Source organism: Thunnus maccoyii, chromosome 14 (assembly GCF_910596095.1).
Source record: "Thunnus maccoyii chromosome 14, fThuMac1.1, whole genome shotgun sequence".
NCBI classification, from domain to species: domain Eukaryota; kingdom Metazoa; phylum Chordata; class Actinopteri; order Scombriformes; family Scombridae; genus Thunnus; species Thunnus maccoyii.
In genome coordinates, this window is record NC_056546.1 from 29,200,703 (window position 1) to 29,219,923 (window position 19,221).

Here is a 19,221-nt window from a genome sequence, read left to right on the forward strand (position 1 = left end):
GCATTTCCCTTCAACATGCTTATTTTACTTACGTTTTTAATCCGCTCAATAAATGGTAAAAGCAAAACGGCACTGAATCAAACCTTTGAGCTCCCCTTTTTCTGACTGTTCTTGAATGTCTCAATCAGTGTGATTATCTCAGTACAGCGCAAGGTTACATATATTTGAATAGCAGTAGAAAGTAAACCTGCTTTTGTTTTTGAAGTATCATTAATCACATCCATGAATTTATAATTACTTGTACTTGTTACTTGTAGAGCCATCAGAGCCACTCTTATCTGTTTAGAGTCTGACACAGAAGAGAATAAATGAGATGTGGGTGGAAGTGTCATCTAATGAATTTCATTTTATTGGTGTTTTTTTGGTAATTATCTTTGAATTCAGTTTCCAGATACACCAAATATTTGTTATTTATCAAATGGCAGACTTGATTTCTACTTGGCTGAAAGGAGAAAATCTTTCCTCTTTCAGGACGTGTGTTCAACGGCTCCGGCAAACCCATCGACCGTGGACCCAGTGTTCTGGCTGAGGACTACCTGGACATCATGGGTACCACTTAGACAAATAGATGCCCTTTACAAGATGATACATTAAGGAAGCACTCTCTTCAATACAAAATAGAAATGTGCAAGTTTGCACATTCACCAAACATTAAATGGGAAAAGTTGTTACTTTACAAATCAATTCATAAAGATACAGCTTAATCAGAAATGCTGACAGACCAAGTGTTTCTTCACTTGTAATTTGCCCCAAGGGTTGGGAATCAAACCTCAAGACATTTTTTGTACAAAACAAAATGTGTCTGTAACACTGAGCATAGAAAACTGTCAAGTAGTAAAAGTTTGCTTCAGATGTCTGGTCACTACTTTTCTTTATCGGATTTTAAATTTTTGACTGTTTTCATTCAGGCAAAGTTCTTGTATGGCTGCCTGTGTTTAGACAACATTGAACATTTGAGAACTTTGGGTTTGTAGATGAAAAGAACAAAGCAAAACATTTTATTGAAAGTATAATTTTGGCATCGGTATCAAAACCTGGGTATGGGCTATCCTCTCATTAGACGTTATAAACCACTAACAAGAGGTAGTTTAGAGGTTGTGTTCAGATTCCTTCCTACATTCAGGCCAGGTGCAGGACAACAGATTCAATGTCCACACATTGGATTTTAGCTCCCAAAAATATATTTGACTGAAAAAGGCAACATTTCGACCCTACCAGGTCTTCGTCAGGCAAATGACCAACATGACAAGGAGCAAGGTGTGCATATATAGATACCAAATTAGTTACATCATGCTGATGTCATGTGTACAATTCATGGTAGGAAATCAAATATGTTATCAGTGCCTGAAAGAATCACAAAAGACTGTCACAGTTCCCTCAAAATATAAGAAATTTCTTCTTCTTCTTCTTGTTCTTATTCTTCTTCTTCTTCTTCTTCTTCTTCTTCTTCTTCTTCTTCTTCTTCTTCTTCTTCTTCTTCTTCTTCTTCTTCTTCTTCTTCTTCTTCTTCTTCTTCTTCTTCTTCTTCTTCTTCTTCTTCTTCTTCTTCTTCTTCTTCTTCTTCTTCATATTCTTCTTCTTCTTCATATTCTTCTTCTTCTTCTTCTTCATATTCTTATTCTTATTCTTATTGAGAGAGATACAACATAGCAAGGCAAGATGAACAAAATTCACTAGCCCAGACAAAAAAAATATAGAAATATAAATAAGCAAACTCAATTTAATTTGTCAAAAAAGAAATTTGTCAACTTTATATAAACTTTATATAAAAACTATTCAAAAGCAATTTAATAAATCAAAAAACATTAAAAATCTACTGAATCTGATAAATAAGTGACAGGTCTGGAAAATGGCTTTCACTAGGAAAAGTTTACAAGAAAGGCTTTACTTCAAAATACTCATTAAGACCATTGGGGTACGATGTATTAAGAAAATAGTTCCAATAGTCTCACATTGGAGGAGTAGATTTTCACAATATCCCCTCTAAACCACTAACCCACAGGAAGCAAGAAAACCACTAAAGCAAGAGAAGCAAGAAAAGCCAATATGATGCTGGAGCATGGAGAATTTTGAATTTATGTACTTCAGGAATAGTCACAGTACAGTTGTGCTTCACCCACTCAGTTTTCTAATCATAACCTCTGAAGTTGACTGCCAGGCCGTTCCTTTTTTCACTGCCATAGACTGTAATGATGGTACCGCATTTCCTTGCCTTTATAATTGCCAAGAAGATTTTTGTTTTCTGTTTTTTAAGAACAGAAGGTGTATTTCACATTGACCCCTGAATCTCTAAACTGGTTCCAGACCTCTGAGTCACTGCCCCCGTCCCTGATTTGTTCTCTGACTCAAATAGGTCTGATCTTGTGTCTGACACTTGGAGAAACAATCAGCCAATCAGATGTAGGTTCCAAATGTAACCAAGCATTTGTTACTCTTAAATCAACATATTTCTTCAATCACCATGACGGTGCTACTACAAAAAGACAGATGTGTCACTCGCTACTGATTTGGTTAGGAAAAAACAAAATAACTCCTCACCACCACCAGCAGAAATTGGCTACCATGAACACAGTGTCAGGCTAAATGAATGTAGTGAAATGAAGTGGCAATTTAGTCTGTTATTATCAGGCTGTTTAATCTCTGGCTTACATCCCACCACAACAGCCAGCTACAACAGTGCTTCATGGAATGTGAATTGGCATTTGTTTGTTGTTTACTCACAAATAAAGGATGAAAAAAGGCTCCAGAGCTCCAGGGGTGAACTTTAGGCTTATGTTTGGAGCACAGCAATTTGTTCACTTTGTCTCTAAAATGGTATTTCTAACAAAAGGCTGGAAGCAAGTTGGTCATATAGTTGCCAATAATAATTATGCACTGTATATTAATTGAGCTGAAATTCCTTCATTGCTAAAAAGATTCCTTACAGTGATTGGTCTAACATAGCTGTACTCCTTGTACTCATATCCCATCAGCTCAACATGAGGAAAATATAGGCTATAGGATATAGACTAAATGAGATGTGCCTGGAGGCTTTTTCTTACTGTGTTTTGTATTGTGTTGCTGCACTGCAAACAAGGCTGAAACTGTGTTTCTGTGTGCCCCAGGTCAACCCATCAACCCTCAATGCCGTATCTACCCTGAGGAGATGATCCAGACCGGCATCTCAGCCATCGATGGCATGAACAGTATTGCCAGAGGACAGAAGATCCCTATTTTTTCTGCTGCTGGGCTTCCCCACAACGAGGTGAGACCACCAAATCAGAGTTTATTTAATCTGAAACAGACAAGTAACAGTTCAAAACATTTTGTTACACTACACCCAGATTACCAGCACCTGGGGCACATTTCCTGGATGCAAGGGCATTAGTATCAGATATGACCAAATACCAAAGCCAAACAAATAGAAATGAATGCAGCAAAAATAAAATGTCTTTGTAGTTTTTCTTTAAATAAATTAATCAAATTAATGGTTAAAAGTTGGTATTCCAACTCAATACACAAGTGGTGCTGAATAGTGCTGGTAAATAAAACAATAACCTTGATTGCCTCAATTTATTTGATTGGTAAAACTATTCAGCTGTAGCTTGCATCACTGTGTGAATTTCGTGTGTTTTATTTTTTGTCTTCCTGTGGATAACCAGCCAAATGCAGTGCCACCACATCAACACACCTCCAGCTCAGTTACAATGGAATTTAATCAAAGGAAATGTTTCTGCTTGAATTTCAGCAGTTAAAACTGATTTCACAGTGCTATTCAAAAATTGTACAACTAAGCAGTAATCCATCACATAGAGGAGGCAGAGAAGGACCTTTCTTCACAGACTCTCCTAAGTGTGCAATACAGTTATAAAACATGTTGCATTTTCAGTGTAGGGAAGTAGAAAGTGCCTCCAGACTTCATGTAAGAAATCATGCTTTAGATTTGTAGACTGGGCAGGTTGAAACAAAGAATGTACTGCAAAAAAGTAAATTGCAGTTGTTCTTCACAAAATAACTCCTGGAATAAATCATAATATCTTTATGCACTAATTTGCCGAAATGTAAATTAAATATAATCCTTCTAATTTTTCTCCTGATATATACATATATTCACTTATGGCCAATTGGCAGTAATGGCAAGTTATGTAGCTATAGGACATGAACCTCACTAAGAACCTTGCTAAAAATGACATTGTATTCTGAATATAATAAAAATGTTTGCTGCTTGGAATGCCAAAATCTAAAGACAAATGTGTTTAGATATTTTTGTGTTTGTCTGCGGTGGTGTGAAGATGGAAATGTTTAACCTTGATGAGTCAGGTCATTCATGTGTGTGTCAGTTCAGTGTCACATGACAACAGTTTAAGTTCTGCTTCCTTTCAAGGATTTTTTTCAGCCTCACAATGGAATTTCATGAGTCACTTGTTCTACATAAATGTTAGACACACATACATAAGTGTCCCTCATACCTGAATATCTATCATATGCTGTATAAAAGCAGTTGAGGTGAAGTAAAACATGTGACAGAAGATCATTAAGTGCCGTGGTCATCGTTAATGCATGACTCACACACATGTAAATGAGAGAAATGTTAAAATCAAAAAATCCCTCAGCAGGAAAAAAAACCTCTGCATTTCATGTCTGCTTATGGAACTGGTACTTCACGCATAAAGAAAGCAAAACTTTAACCAAACTCATTGGGCTTGTATAGCATTCACTGAGCACTGGCTTTTGCTCCAGTGTCTGTTTTAATCTATGTGACAGATGGCTGTGCAGCACACACAGCTTTATTGTGGCTGAGTGGAAATTGAACTAACTAGATGAGGTCATACTAAACATAGGAGAATGAGCTGTTATTTCTAGCTAGATGGAGGTTTTTGTCACAATACGCTAGCTTAGGTAGGATGGCTTTGGAAATTGTCCCAAGGCAAAAAAAATAAAATGAAATAAGAAATGGCCACAAAGAAAACTCCACTGTATATGGTGAAACAGTATTGATTGATTCAATCTGCAGAAGCACTTCAGCATAATGGAGGTTTCTTGAGTGACAGGCCATTGGCAGTTCTTGATGCTCTTCAGCTAAAAAAAAGAATTTACAATCAATGTTGACCCCTGTATTCTTCTCTTCAGTCCTACAGTCCTTTACATGTTAGTGCTCAGGGACAAAATTTAATGCTGTTGCTAACAGTGTTGTACTTCTTTTTTGGGAGATGTTTTAATATCCATAAAAAACATATTTCTGTGTGCATGCATCTACTGATGCCTCTGGACACATCTTCAGTGATGTTCCTGGAATCATTGAGTGTTTTGGATCTTTCAACATCATACACCCTCCTCCAGGTCACCCAGCTGGGCTGATCAGACCCAAGCTTGTGTCCAGATGGCTAGCTACTTATGACTCCATGGCTCTCCTCTTTTGAGCCACAGCCATCTTGAAGCCTTCTCTGCCACATCAGTGGTACTGTGGATGGCTGTCCTCTTCATCTCTACCTCGATTCCCAAATGACTGAAGGTTCTGGCAAAAGAACGGGCTGCGAATCCCCTGCATCCAACCTCCACTGGGACACACCTCGCTCACATCTGGCCTGCTGACAGTTTCTTACCAGTCCTGTGTCCTTGGAGAGCTTCCTTTCAAAGGCCTCTTCCAAGCGATCTTCCCATGGGACTGTTAGCTCCAGCGGCACAGCTTGCTTGGTGGACTCAGACACAAGGACAATGTCGCGTCGCAGGGTGGTGGCTACAATGTGGTTGGGGAACTGCAGCTGCTGTGCAAGGTCCACCAACAGCTCAAGTCCCTTGCAGAGGTCAGGATGCCTGCAGATGTTCTTTTGGCAGGTTTTGGCTGCTCCTCAGCTCTGACAAAGGTGATGGCCTGCTTGGAGGACCACTTCGTCCACTCAACTCCTGCGCTGATGGCTTCAGCAATGGTCTCCATCGGTACCGTCTTTCTCCAAGTGCCTTTGTACAGCAGCTGAGGATGTGCTGTAGGGTTCCTCACTTGGAGCTCAGTGGGCACACTGGTGACTCTGCTTTCCCCCATGTGTGCATATTTGATGGGCTTGGAAGCACATCGTTCACTGCCTTGATGAGAAATCTTATGTGGTGTGACTCGATTTCCAAAGCTCAGCCCAGGTCATCTTTCTCTCAACCGCATTCTCTCATCTTGTCCAAGCTCTCTGTTGCTTCGTTGCCACCAACTTATAGGGTCTCGTCTCCTCCGCTGCTGCTCTCACCTCCTCCTGAACCAGACAATGCCTTTCTTTCCCTCTGATGGTGTTCATTTGGGGAGTTGGAGAGGATCCTAGCCCAGCTTGGCCTCGTGTGACCACTCCCACCAGCCTCCTGTGATGCAGCCTTGCTTTTGCTTTCCGAACAGCTTTCTCTGCCTTCCACTTCCTGCCAGTCCTCACTTGGATCCCTGCTTTCGCCACCTTTGGATCACCTGAGTCCCTGTACTGTACCACTTCTGTAGCTCTTGTTACCTTGAATTCCTCCTCCAAGGATTTGAAGGGCAATTGCAGTTTATTGTGGTGTCTGTAGAGTGCGATGCAGCTCAGGCTCTTTGGCAGCCCCAGCTGTCTACTGAGGTGGTTGCTGACCCTCCTCTGAAAGGTGTCGACTATGGTCGGAGAGATCGGAACTGCATAGACAAGCAGGGGCCACAAGAAGAATGCTGTACTGATACACCCGGGCTTTGAACTTCCCAGGTAGGCCAGACTTGTCCTTGTATTTCAGCCAGCTATCCAACTCGGTGCAGGTCGACTGGATGGATGCCATGTCCCTCAGAGAACTGTCAGAAATCTTGCCTAAGCTTGTGACTGGCTTCTATGTGATGGTTGGGATGGTCTTCCCTTTTCTCAGCTCCATGGATCTTGATTTGGCTGGTTTGAAACACCTGGGACAACTCTTTTGTCCTCAAAGCTTTTTGAGGCCCTGTAGAATCCACTGGTTGCCTGGGTCTGATTCTGTGGTGACTGTTGTTGTTACTGCCAAAAACAAATCATCTTGACACAGAGAATAAGACTATATTCAAATTCAGAGATGTAAAAATGATCTCACTCAAAGTTTCTGTTTAGGTGGGAGCAATTCATAAAAAAGCTATGAAGAATCCTGAATAACTAATGAATAATTGAATTAAATTAGTATTTTTGACTGGGGGTCTCAATGTGGCCATTTTTGAAATCAACAGTCAAAACCGTGAAGGATGATTTCTATTACACTTTTCTTTAAGGGAATTCTTTCACCCTCCATGTCAGTGGAACTGGCCCTGCGGCAGTACTATTCAAACACAACTCTATTGAAATTGCAAAAAGTCAAAAATAGTTTCTCAATAGTTTTTCGAGTTAAGTCAGTTACATTTTAGTTTCAGAGCAAAGGAGACTGTAGTGTTAGCAATTGCCAGTGCTGTTACACAGCAGACTTATTCAAGTTTCTTAACCTTAACATTAAATAGCTCCATCCCATGTTTTTTTGTTAATATTCTTACTACTGTATGAAAAAAAAATCAAATATAGGGAAGACTGAAATATTTCCAGAAGCTCCAGATAAATTCAAATGATACAGAAGAAGAGTACAGCCATGCTTGCAGCTCTGTAAGGTGCAACAACTTTGAGCTAAATACTAACATCAGCATGCTAACACACTCACAATAACATTGCTAACATGCTGATAGTTAGCATTCTTACATTTGCTAACATACAAATCCACACAAAACACAAAATACAGCTGAAGTTTATGGGAACGTCATCATTACCAGCTATTTGGTCTTAAACAAATTAAAATGTTGATTTCATGATGGTGTTAGATGATGAAGTCAGTTCATCTTGTGGAAAACATAACTGTTTTCCACAAGATGTGGTTAACCAAATTCTGTGCCAATCCACCTAGTAGTTGTCGAGACAGGTCACTAAAAACCAACCTCATGGTGGCAGTAGAAAGGTCATGTGAATGAATGGCAGATTAAAGCTGCTTTAATCAATATGTTTTATAATAATACTGGATCAAATAACTATGTGTAATGTGAAAGGGGTTGCCCCTAGTGACAAAACCACAGAATTATCACCCAACCCGGTCATTGCCCTCAGCTCTGAATGTTTTTCCATTTTTTTCGCTCATTGTTTGTTTTCCAGCCCGCAACCTCACATTAACCTCGATTCCTGCAGGATCAGGCACCTGTTTTCAAGCAAACATAGTTAACAACTAGCCACTGATCATGATTGACCATTTAGCAGCTAATGCCAAGTTCACACTATACGACTGTAGCCCTGATTTTCCACTTGCTGACAGTTTTCGGAGACAAAAGCCCCAGATCAGAGGCAAATCAGTGTTCACTCGGTGCTCACAAATTGGCACTCGATCGCTATGTGTGAACTGTTCAAAGACGCAATCTGAGTGACTCTTCGATGCATCGCAGGCGCCCGAAAGATATCAAGCAGGCTAAATATCTAGACCTGTAGTGTGAAAAGTGTTGTAACTGGCAGTGAGGGCGGTGATGAGCTACAGCCAATGAGAGCGCAAGACACGGTGTGAGGGGAGGAGTCGTAACACCCGCAACAGATCTACGTATCCCAATCCATTCTCTCACCCATATTCTTTTCTTTTTCTTCCTTGTTTTTTTGCTGCAAATCAGTGCACAAATAACTTTGACTGCTAGTTCCTTGCTGACATCCATTTGTGGAAGAAAAAAATCCTGTCTCGCAATGACTGAACCTAACTTTAATCGGTATTAAGTGAAAAATAACTAAGCTGTCATAGCATCAGTTTCTTCAGTCAGTTATTGTATTATGAGCATAAATACAACTGTCATCCTCAATCCCATCTGCACTTTGAAAATACATGATCAAAAGGGTCCCACAGTAGAATCAGCCAAACAAACACGGCATGTGCAGTTCGCTCAGTGATGACCCACTTGTCGTGCCATTGGGATGGTGTGAAAACTTGGCTTGCTGTTTCATTAAGCACATGTCACAGAGGTCATTCATGTGGCGGTTTCCTCTATGGGCCAGGTGCCTCGTCTCAGGGTGCATGGAGAGGTCAGGCCAGATGAACACACTGGCCATTACATTAAGTGATAAGCGTGAAATTCCTCTTTCAGTCCACAAATTCATGGAGACTGTCCTCTCGGCTTTATGTATTTGTTTCAGTGAGCGAAATTGGTTGTTTTTATGTTACAAGGTTTTATGTGTACATATATTTATACACACCCTGACATTGATTTTTCTAAACAAGTGGTATCAAACTACTGGCCTGAGGGACAAATCCAGCCCCACAAAGCAATTTCATAAGGTCCCTCGTATGCTCAGAATCAATTATCGAATCCAGCAGGCTAATTAATTTTCATTTTTTTCTTTTTTATTCCCCATTTTGATTTTTCTTTATTTCAGAATAATCATTTAATTTTCAAGCATCGGTGTAATATTAGATAAAAAAGAAACTTTTTCATATTTTTAAAAAGCTACAATTAATTGCACATCTTGTCAAAATAAACACCTGAGCAGGAACCAACTAGGGCTGCAATTAAGAATTATTATTTATTATTGATCAATCTGCTGATTATATTCTTGATTAATTGTTTAGTTAAATAAAATGTTAAATAATTGTTTCTCAGAGCCCACAATATCTTTAATTAGCTTGTTTTGTCTTACTAACCCTCAGAAATTCAATTTAAAAATCATCACTTAAGAATCTAGAATCAAAGAATGTTTGGCATTTTTGCTTGGAAAATGACTGAAAAAATTAATTTATTATTAAAATACTTAGTGATTAATTTCCTTTCGATCGACTAATTGTTGCAGCTCTAAGACCAACAGTACTGTTTTGCTGCACACACAACACATGACAACAAAATGTTTAGTTTTGAACCTAAAAGAAAGGTTGATCTGGAGAACAGAAGGTTTCAATAGAGGTGGACTACTTGTTTTTTTTTTTTCCTGAAGTTTAATGTGACTGCTTCCTGTTTCATCTACAAGGAGAAAGCTGCCATTTTGCAGGAGTACATTCTCAAGCAGCAGGCAGAGCAGTATGAGGTTTTGAGTCTGAGACCCTTCTTTAAACCTTCCTGTGTCTTTTCTTTCTCTCAGATTGCTGCCCAGATCTGTCGGCAGGCCGGCCTGGTGCAGAAATCCAAGGATGTGATGGACTACAGTGCTGAGAACTTTGCCATTGTATTTGCTGCCATGGGGGTAAGCAGGCAGACTGCAGCGTTCAGCACGCACATGTTCAAACCTCTGTTTTCCTCCCCCTCACATCTGTGATGCTAATCCCCCTCTTAACCCTGATGTGACACCCTGTCCCCTCTCTCCCGCCCTGCTTTCTGTCTTTTATTCACCAGGTGATTTAACCTTTAAGTCCCTCTTGTTACTTCTGCACCTCTGAGCATATCCTCCTGCCATGTAGACAGATTACTAATTCAACAGACCCTTAACACTGTCAGCCCTGCAGTATCAAATTCTCTCTCTCCTCAGCCGCTCCTCCTGTCTGCTGTAATGCCCCGATTGTGACAGGTTGACCTCTGCCAAACACTCGCACGCACACACACACACACACACACACACACACACACACACACACACACACACACATTTGCTTCACTTGCTAAATGCTAATCCTTCCCTCCTCCACTCCTTCACCAAATCACATCCCATTTTGGTCAGTTTTGCAGGAGAGTTTGCCAAGCAGTGTTAAGAGGGATTTATACAAGTCAACACATGGAAATGCATTTTTTAAAAGGACAAATCCAAAGACAGTGTACTCTCAGGGACAGCAATGCATCAGTTTAATGGTGAAAAAAAGTTCAAGAAAGATAGAAGATCCAGAAAGCTTTTGTTTACCCAGAGTGTAAGACTTGAGAATATTTTGTGCAGCATTGCAGAGGTCTTATTCAATGACTCCTCATAGGTCCTTTTTTTTACATTTAGTCTTAGTCCTGAAATGAAAAGTCCATGTTTGAGTTTTAATCACACTGGATTTAGTCAGCTTTATCCTTTTTTTTCTTTTTTTAGTCAGCATTTAACTCATATATTAAGACATGAAACATGCAAATTAGCATTATGAGATGATGCCAACTAGGGCTGCAACTTACGATTCGTTTCATTATCAATTTATCTACTGATTATTTTTTCGATTTAATAAAGTTATCATTTTCTTTATAAAAAGTCAGATATAATTTTCCCAGAGCACAAGGTGACTTCTTCAAATGTCTTTTTTTTTGTATGACAAGCAGTCCATGTATGATGAAGAAAAGCATCAAATCCTTCAAGTTGTTTTCTAGTATTTCTAGTATTGCTGATGAATTTGCCATTGATTAACTAACCTACTCTCTTGTTGCAGCTCAAATACCAGAGCAGGAAATACTAGAAGATAAATGAAAAGTTTTACTAACCATTTAAAAAGAAACAAAACAAGGGCAACAAAATCTAAAGACAATGAAAACCATGAAGATGTTAAAAACCTGATAACAGTGGGGTTTATTTTCTTTCTTCAAAAAGCTGTACTTGGCCTCCTGAATAAAACTAAGCAAAGCACGCTGGATGAACATTTCAAGTCTTGTTTCAGGGACCCAAATGATCAAGCTCTAAAATAATTTAAGATTATGAGTAGTAACAAAATTTAAAAGCTAGTTAATAGCTGCAGGACTGCCAGCATTAAAGTATACTAACTCACTCTTTCCAATAGTGTGTCCAAATGTTAGAGGCTGTAGAGATTCTGTTCAAGTTTTTCAAGTTCCACTTTAGTTTACTCTTTTTGTCAATGACATTATGTAGAGATGTAGTCACCATTTTGGTCTTTTTAAAAAAAAACAAGAAACATTTGTATTATTTGTCATAAATTGTAACATCTAGTCAAAGCCTCATCTTCGTCATGGACAAAAAAGGTTAATATTAATATACTTGGTCTCAGTTTGAGTTCTTTAACAGGCGTATCACTCTGGCCTGGGATACTTTTTATGTTTTGCTTTTGTCAGAATGGTTCAAAGTAGATCAAGGTGCCTCAGTGACATTAACTTGTATCATTTGTCTGTCAGGTCAACATGGAAACTGCTCGCTTCTTCAAGTCTGATTTTGAGGAAAATGGCTCCATGGACAACGTCTGCCTTTTCCTGAACCTGGCCAACGACCCCACGTAAGATTCAGTCAGACGCGATCTTGGCTGTTCCTAGTTTTCTCTGTTTTGCTTAATTATAGATTCTGAATGATGTTTTTATACACAGAATTTATGCATACTGGTTTCACATTCACTAATGTAAATAAAACTGTTTTGCCTGAGCTGCAAATAACGAGGAGCTAATATCAGACCTTAAGTTCATAAGTGTACGGTAGAGTAACTTGTTTCTTTTTGTGACCAACCAGCATTGAGCGTATCATCACCCCTCGCCTGGCGCTGACCACAGCAGAGTACCTGGCCTACCAGTGTGAGAAACATGTCCTAGTCATCCTGACTGACATGAGCTCCTACGCTGAGGCTCTGAGAGAGGTAACACTAACTCATCTTCCTGACATATGTAATGTTTAAATGCTCCAACTGGCAAATTCTTCCAGGTTCTTGGCTGCATGTGTAAGCCCTGTTGTTCTGTTTCTGAATATACTAGTTAATGTAGCCCCGCTGGAAACTAAAAACCTAGGCCCTCTGTGTCACTAAGTTTAGTTTATCAGTTTATTTAACAGGGGCCATGCACAATACAACTGTCGGGCCAGAGTTAGCTATGTAGCTAATTTACATCTGCAGTCCCTGGGCAGGAAAAAACAATACTGTACAACACATATAAAACAACATCAAACAAAAAATACAGTCAGACATGATCTCAGCTGTTCAGTCATGTAGAGGTGACAAAACCTGTGTGTGTGAATGTGTTCTCAGTATGAGCCACAAGAATATACAGCTCACTAGAAAACCATTTGTTTTTCATCCATTTAAGGCATTTAGTTGAAAATGTAGCATCATGTGTTTTTTTTTTTTTTTCCTATTGGAACTACTCTCAGACATACAGAAACAGTCTTTCAGTTTGAGCTGTTAGGACTTCTCACTTTGACATTTGATTGTATTTGTAATCACTTTTAGTGATTCTGAAGTATTATTAAAAAGCCAAAACCAACAATATATTAGTCCATCTCTTCATCTGATGCTCATTAATGTTAGAGCTGCGACGATTAGTCGACTGACAGGAAAACTTATCAACAACTATTTTGATAATCAAATAATCGTTTTTCTTTGTGTTTTTTTTTAAGCAAAAATGCCAAATACTCGCTGGTTTCAGCCAGTTTTTGTTTGATGATGTAATGCTTTGCGTTGTCATACATGACAACTTAAGACATAACTTTTGACTCTGGGAGATTATAACAGGCATCTATCATTATTTTATGACATTTTATGGACAAAATGATTAATTGATTAATCAAAAAAATAATCAGCAGATTAATTGATATTGATAATAATAGTTAGTGGTGGCCCTAATTGAGGTGATGATTGATACAAGTAAAAGTTCAGGAAAAAGCTTGTAGGTGGAGTTTCCAAGGTCAGGAGTGAATGTTGATGCCTAACTTCTACGTAAGTCTTAAGAGTGCTGCCGAGCTCCAAACAGCATCCCAACATGTTATTTTCCATGACAACTGAGAAAGTGCTATCCACTTTATGAAAACTGTGTGTTTATGGTTGAAAGATCCAGAAAGAAAACACATAGTTGGACCTTGAGTTGGGATTGTTCTGTCAAATGTCTTCCAATACTTTCTGACTTTTCTTTTGTGACTAGAGAGATATATTAGACGTTGATACACACACAATACTTGTTAGTAGATCAATTCATTGTTGGTTTTGGGCTTTTTAAATCATTTGTTGACAAAGAAAATTGTAGAATATCACCAGACTTACAGTATCCTTTAAGGTATTACAATTGCACATTGTATCAAACTTTCTACTGTATGAATATGTACTGTATGAAGTTAGTGCTGTAGATATATCTGCCTGTCACTGTTATTTTAAAATATTGTACAATGAACACATGTCCAGTACCTTCAGTGTTATTTTCAGTAGGATACACAGAATGGTTTCTGAACAATCCAGCAGCAGTTGAAGCACCAAACCTGAGCGTGTCAACATACACACCAATGTAAATTCTCTGCAGTGTTGGCACGATGCTGATAGACTCACTAAAGTCTTGCACTCCTTGCTAAAAGGGAGGATAATGTGTCCTTCATTCATGTAGGAAATACCTTAACTTCATTATTAAATGTTTGGCTTTAAAAGGAAATGCTGCCTCCCCCACCCACTGCCCCTTTCTCTTCATCATGAGGAGTCAGGCCCTCTTGACTCACTCTTTTGTGTCTCTGTACTAATCCTTTTATGTTGTACAGTTGCTTTCTCAATATGCTGGCAGCACAATGTAGGTTTTTAAATGGTGCATGTATGTTTTCCATTCTTGCATTGGCTGTCCATAACCTTGGCCCATGTACTCTGCACCAATAGTCGACTAAGACTCAGGCAGCTTGATGGGTATTTCAGCACGTACAAAGAGCCAGGAGGACATTAATATTTAACTTCTGTTCCTATTCACACGTGTGAAGGTTGAGTTCTGCATTGAATCTACAGTTCACAAGTGTTTAGTCAGCCCATCAACCTTTGAATCCAAGGATGAATAGGATACATTTTCTTTCCCTCTTGCTCTGAATTCACTTGACTTTGAGAACAAGGATTTACTTTTGGTCATTTTTGTAGAGGGCCCGAAAACAGAAAGGAAACATTTCCAACCAGCTGTTTGCCTCTTCTGAAATACTGAAAGAGTTATCATCACTTGACTCTCCAATAGTAAACGCTTTAAGTAGGTTTTTTTCTTTGTTTACTAGGATGAGTAAAGCAAAAAAACCATAGTAATATTAGTCTTACCTAAGATAAATAAATGATGTATTTATTTCTTTGGTTTCAATTGGACTGTAATTACAACCACTTTAGCTCAAAATTTGTTGGGAAATATCAAGACACAAAGCTGCATTAATCAAAATTTTTTAATAAACAATGGATCAGAATGAATGTTAAAGGCGAATCCTTCGTTAAGTCTTACCCCCCTTATGTACTGTCGCCAAGGCTGGATTACCAACCGGGCAAAGCGGGCCAGTGACCCCAAAAGCCCAGGTTTGCTCCATATCATTTGGGCCTACATAATTTGATTAATTGAAAATTTGCACCACTGAAGTGCAAAAGGTCCTCCATCCTGTGGCCCTGGTCTTGAAGAGGGACTACGGGTCAAAATCTTATGACTTCAATTGTAAGAGTTTATATTGTGCTTACTTGTTATTAAGTTGCGTTTTATCAATTCCACACAAAAAGCTGAGGACAAGGTCATACTATTCCATCATAGGAATGCTGACAGTTATTTTCATTATCCATAGGTCTGACAATTGTCATCTTTCACTTCACTTCACTTTACTGGCCACATGACTGAAGTTGATGGAATTTGTTTTCAGTAGAGATGGAAAAGAACACAGTGTCGACCACACAACATAGCAGACATATTTACACAATAAATAACAATCACAACATTCACAGACAATGAAGAGTTGTATATAGCCCAATGTCCGAGTCCTTATTGCAGCAGGAAAAAAATCAGTTTTTAATTATTGATTGATTGTCCAGCGTATAAGATGTCAGAAAGAAGTATTAATTATCAAATCATCATCACCTGAAGCCCAAGTTAACAAGTTTTGTCAAAAAGCCAAAGATGTTGAGTTTACTATCATGGAAATCTGGGAATATTTGCAAGTAGTCACATTTGATTGATTGATTGATTGATTTGATTAATCAATATATCAAAATTGTTGCCAATCAATCATTTCAGCTCTAGTATACTACCATGTATGGTAGGGGTCAATAGGGGCCCAACAACAAACTTTTGCCCTGGGGCCCCACAGGACGTTAATCCGGCCATGAATGTAGCGTACTACATACTGGCAAGCTATCCATGTTAGCACAGCATGTATGCAGGTTGCATTTATAACAGTGGCATATTTACTTAACATTAATGCTAAAAGACTGAGACTAAAAAGTCAAGTCAGTCACCAGTAGATCTAGAGCTAGTCACAGTTAGCTAAGGGAAAATGTAACATCAGATTGAGGTAACATTACGTACCAAGAAAGTTAGACAAGCATGGGAACGCATGTTGTCATTAGAGCAAACAAACACACTTTTTAAGTAATTACTTACAATTTTGGTCTTGTATTTTTGGTTTTGAACATCTAAAAAAAAAAAAAAAAGACACCACCCTCAAAGTAGCTTTCAAGTTATACTCTTACTAGAGCTCGTAAGATAAGCCTTACCTAAGATAAATTCGGCACTTTGTCATGTTCACTTTGTCATCAGATAGTTGGCAACTAGCTGATGAGAGAGAGACAGAGAAGAGAAGCTCAACAACTAGCAGCTAAAGAACCAGATATTTTACAGTACAGGAGTTAGTTGAGACCAAAACAGAGCTACTGGATGTGTAAATGGACAATAGTTTGTTAATATGTTAGCCATAAAAGCTTCATAGGTTGATAATATGTCACTGTTTTCAGCTTATACTGCTGCCCCCAAGTGGTCAAAACGAATCCATGAATGCAGCTTTAAAATGACGTTTTTTGAATGGTATTCAAATGGACATAGTTATAAAATGACATGTTAGCCTTGTGTCTCTGCGATTTTTTTTTTTTTACCGCTGTCATGTCACCAACCCACTCACCACCCACTCTTTTCCATTTAGGTGTCTGCTGCTAGAGAGGAGGTGCCCGGCCGTCGAGGCTTCCCTGGCTACATGTACACTGATCTGGCTACCATCTATGAGCGTGCTGGCCGAGTGGAGGGCAGAAATGGCTCCATCACCCAGATCCCCATTCTCACCATGCCCAACGACGGTGAGAGCAGCAGTTCTAAATTAAAAGCTTTGGACCAGAATGACATCTCAACTGTCTTCCTTGTAGAGGACATGAATTATGTAGATTGTAGATAAGAATTATGAACCCATGTATTTTTTGCATTTTAAAGCAGTGTTAATAGTTTTTTTCCTTCTTGGGCCTCACACCTGTGTATCAGTGTGGTCATGAAGATTATAATTTTTCTATTTTCATTTTTTAAAATGCTTAAATCTCTTAGCAAGTCATTGTTTGAATTACTGGAGTAGGCATCTGAAATGGACAGAAATGGACTGGGGAGACATTTTTGATGCCTGCAGTTACCATAGCAACACGTATGAAGAGCCTACTCCTATCTAGTTGAACAGTAGTCCCCCATTACAGCATCACAGGGAGGTGATTGTGTTGGCTTTTACTAAACACTGCTGGTGTTCCCAAGGGCTCTCGGGCTCTTGATTTAGATAGAGTAAAGGTCTTTAAACTGGGAAGCTAACAGAAATTCTGTCTATTTCTGTCCTGTGCGTGGCATTGCTGTAATGCTTGCAAATCAGTAGAATGTGTACATTTAACTGAGTTGTTCTTGTAAATATCTTTGACTCAGAATGTGAACTCAACAAGGTATTCTATGCAGTCCAGACAGTAAGTATTTGGACAGTTACACATTTTTTGTTCTTAGGCTCTGTTTGAAATAAAGTATTCAATTCATTCAATTTGAAATAAAGTAATAGATACTACATTAAAGTGCCAAGTCTGGCACTGTGTGGCAGATCTGTCATTTTGATGGAGGTAGATTTTTGTTTCATCAGTCCATAGAACTTCCAGATCTCTACCCCTTTCTTTTTGTATGTTTTTGTGAACTGCAACCTTCCTTTCTGTTTTTGAGGCTCACCAGGGGTTTGTATCTTGTGGTGAATCCTCTGAGGTTATGGCCATTAAGTCTTCATTACTCTTGATCATTGACAAGGAAACATGTCTGCCTACATCCTGGAGAGCATTTATGACTTGCTGTGCAGTCATGAAGGGCTTTTTCTTCACCGTACACATTATTTTCTGCCCATCCACAAGACTTGTGCCCCTCGGTCCACCAGCTCATTTGACATTTTCTAGTTTTCTTTTCTGCACCTGCTCTTTTTAGAATTAACCCAACTGTTAATTTTGGCAAACCAACTACCTTTGATATATTATCTTTTTCACTTGCATGGTCACACAATTCTTTCTATATTGATGTAAATCTACTCAAATTAAAGCTGGGACTTGGCACCTTAATGTAGTATCCATTACTTTATTTCAAATTGAATGTGTTGAAGCTCGGAGCCTGAAGAACAAAACATGTGCAACTGTCTAAATACTTACTGTCTGGACTGTATATCATTGTACAACATGGAAAGTTAACTCAGTGGTGTTTTTATCAATTTAACATAACAAATACAAGACTATTAGATATGTTGTGATTACATGTAAATCCTTTTGTCTCCAACAGACATCACCCATCCAATTCCTGATCTGACTGGATATATCACAGAAGGTCAGGTCTACGTTGACAGACAGCTACACAACAGACAGGTATTGATAAGTTCTTTTTAAAAGCCATTACTTTAAAACAACATTCATCAAACTTGGGGCAAAGGGCTGGTACTGGTACTTGGTTGAAGATGTTCCATGTTAGCTTTGATTCAATATGCCACATGCTGTTAATTTTTTGTTCACATCATACTTGAAGTGATTAATCTAACACCAAAGGAAACAAACTGTGACTGTAATGACACTGTTCATGTCAGCCTTGATATTTGAATCAACAAAAACTATTTTAAAAGTTGAGTATACGTTTGTATTGATAATATATGTAACCAGACAATCCTGTACTTGTTTTCAGATCTACCCACCCATCAACGTGTTGCCCTCTCTGTCCCGTCTGATGAAGTCCGCCATCGGTGAGGGGATGACCAGGAAGGACCATGCTGATGTCTCCAATCAGCTGGTAACACATCTTACCTAAATAATCAGTCCCTCCAGGAAATTGCGATTTTGCAATTGCGATAATTAATGCAAATTTAAGAAATCTCCACAATATTAGCGAGAGCTTTTACCACAACTTTTACACATGAAATGGCCAAATCAACAGATGGCTTGTGATTTGGACAAATTGTTGCCTGTCATGTCATGGCAACTTACATCATCGCAGCATTCAGCAAAGATTCAGCTGCATTCAGGTGGAAGATCTCACGTACCAACAAAAAAGTTTGGTGAAAGTTTATTTAATAAAGGTTTTAAAATGGAACTCAAGTACATTATTTTCTTTTTTATATAAGTTTGAGCCCATGGTTTTCATGTTCAGAAAATAAATTTAAAAATGACCATTTAAATATAGTT

General features: G+C 38.7%; 1 protein-coding gene across 1 annotated transcript in view; it reads left to right on the plus strand.

Annotated features, from left to right (window-relative positions):
* atp6v1ba (ATPase, H+ transporting, lysosomal, V1 subunit B, member a) overlaps positions 1–19,221 on the plus strand; it is a 47,760-nt gene that overhangs the window by 21,901 nt on the left and 6,638 nt on the right. Inside the window, exons 5-12 of the mRNA XM_042433013.1 lie at positions 472–549; positions 3,105–3,244; positions 10,059–10,160; positions 12,002–12,099; positions 12,327–12,450; positions 16,704–16,854; positions 18,332–18,414; positions 18,725–18,829. Coding sequence (XP_042288947.1) covers positions 472–549; positions 3,105–3,244; positions 10,059–10,160; positions 12,002–12,099; positions 12,327–12,450; positions 16,704–16,854; positions 18,332–18,414; positions 18,725–18,829 — 881 coding nt within the window. The remainder of the gene's footprint in view (positions 1–471; positions 550–3,104; positions 3,245–10,058; positions 10,161–12,001; positions 12,100–12,326; positions 12,451–16,703; positions 16,855–18,331; positions 18,415–18,724; positions 18,830–19,221) is intronic.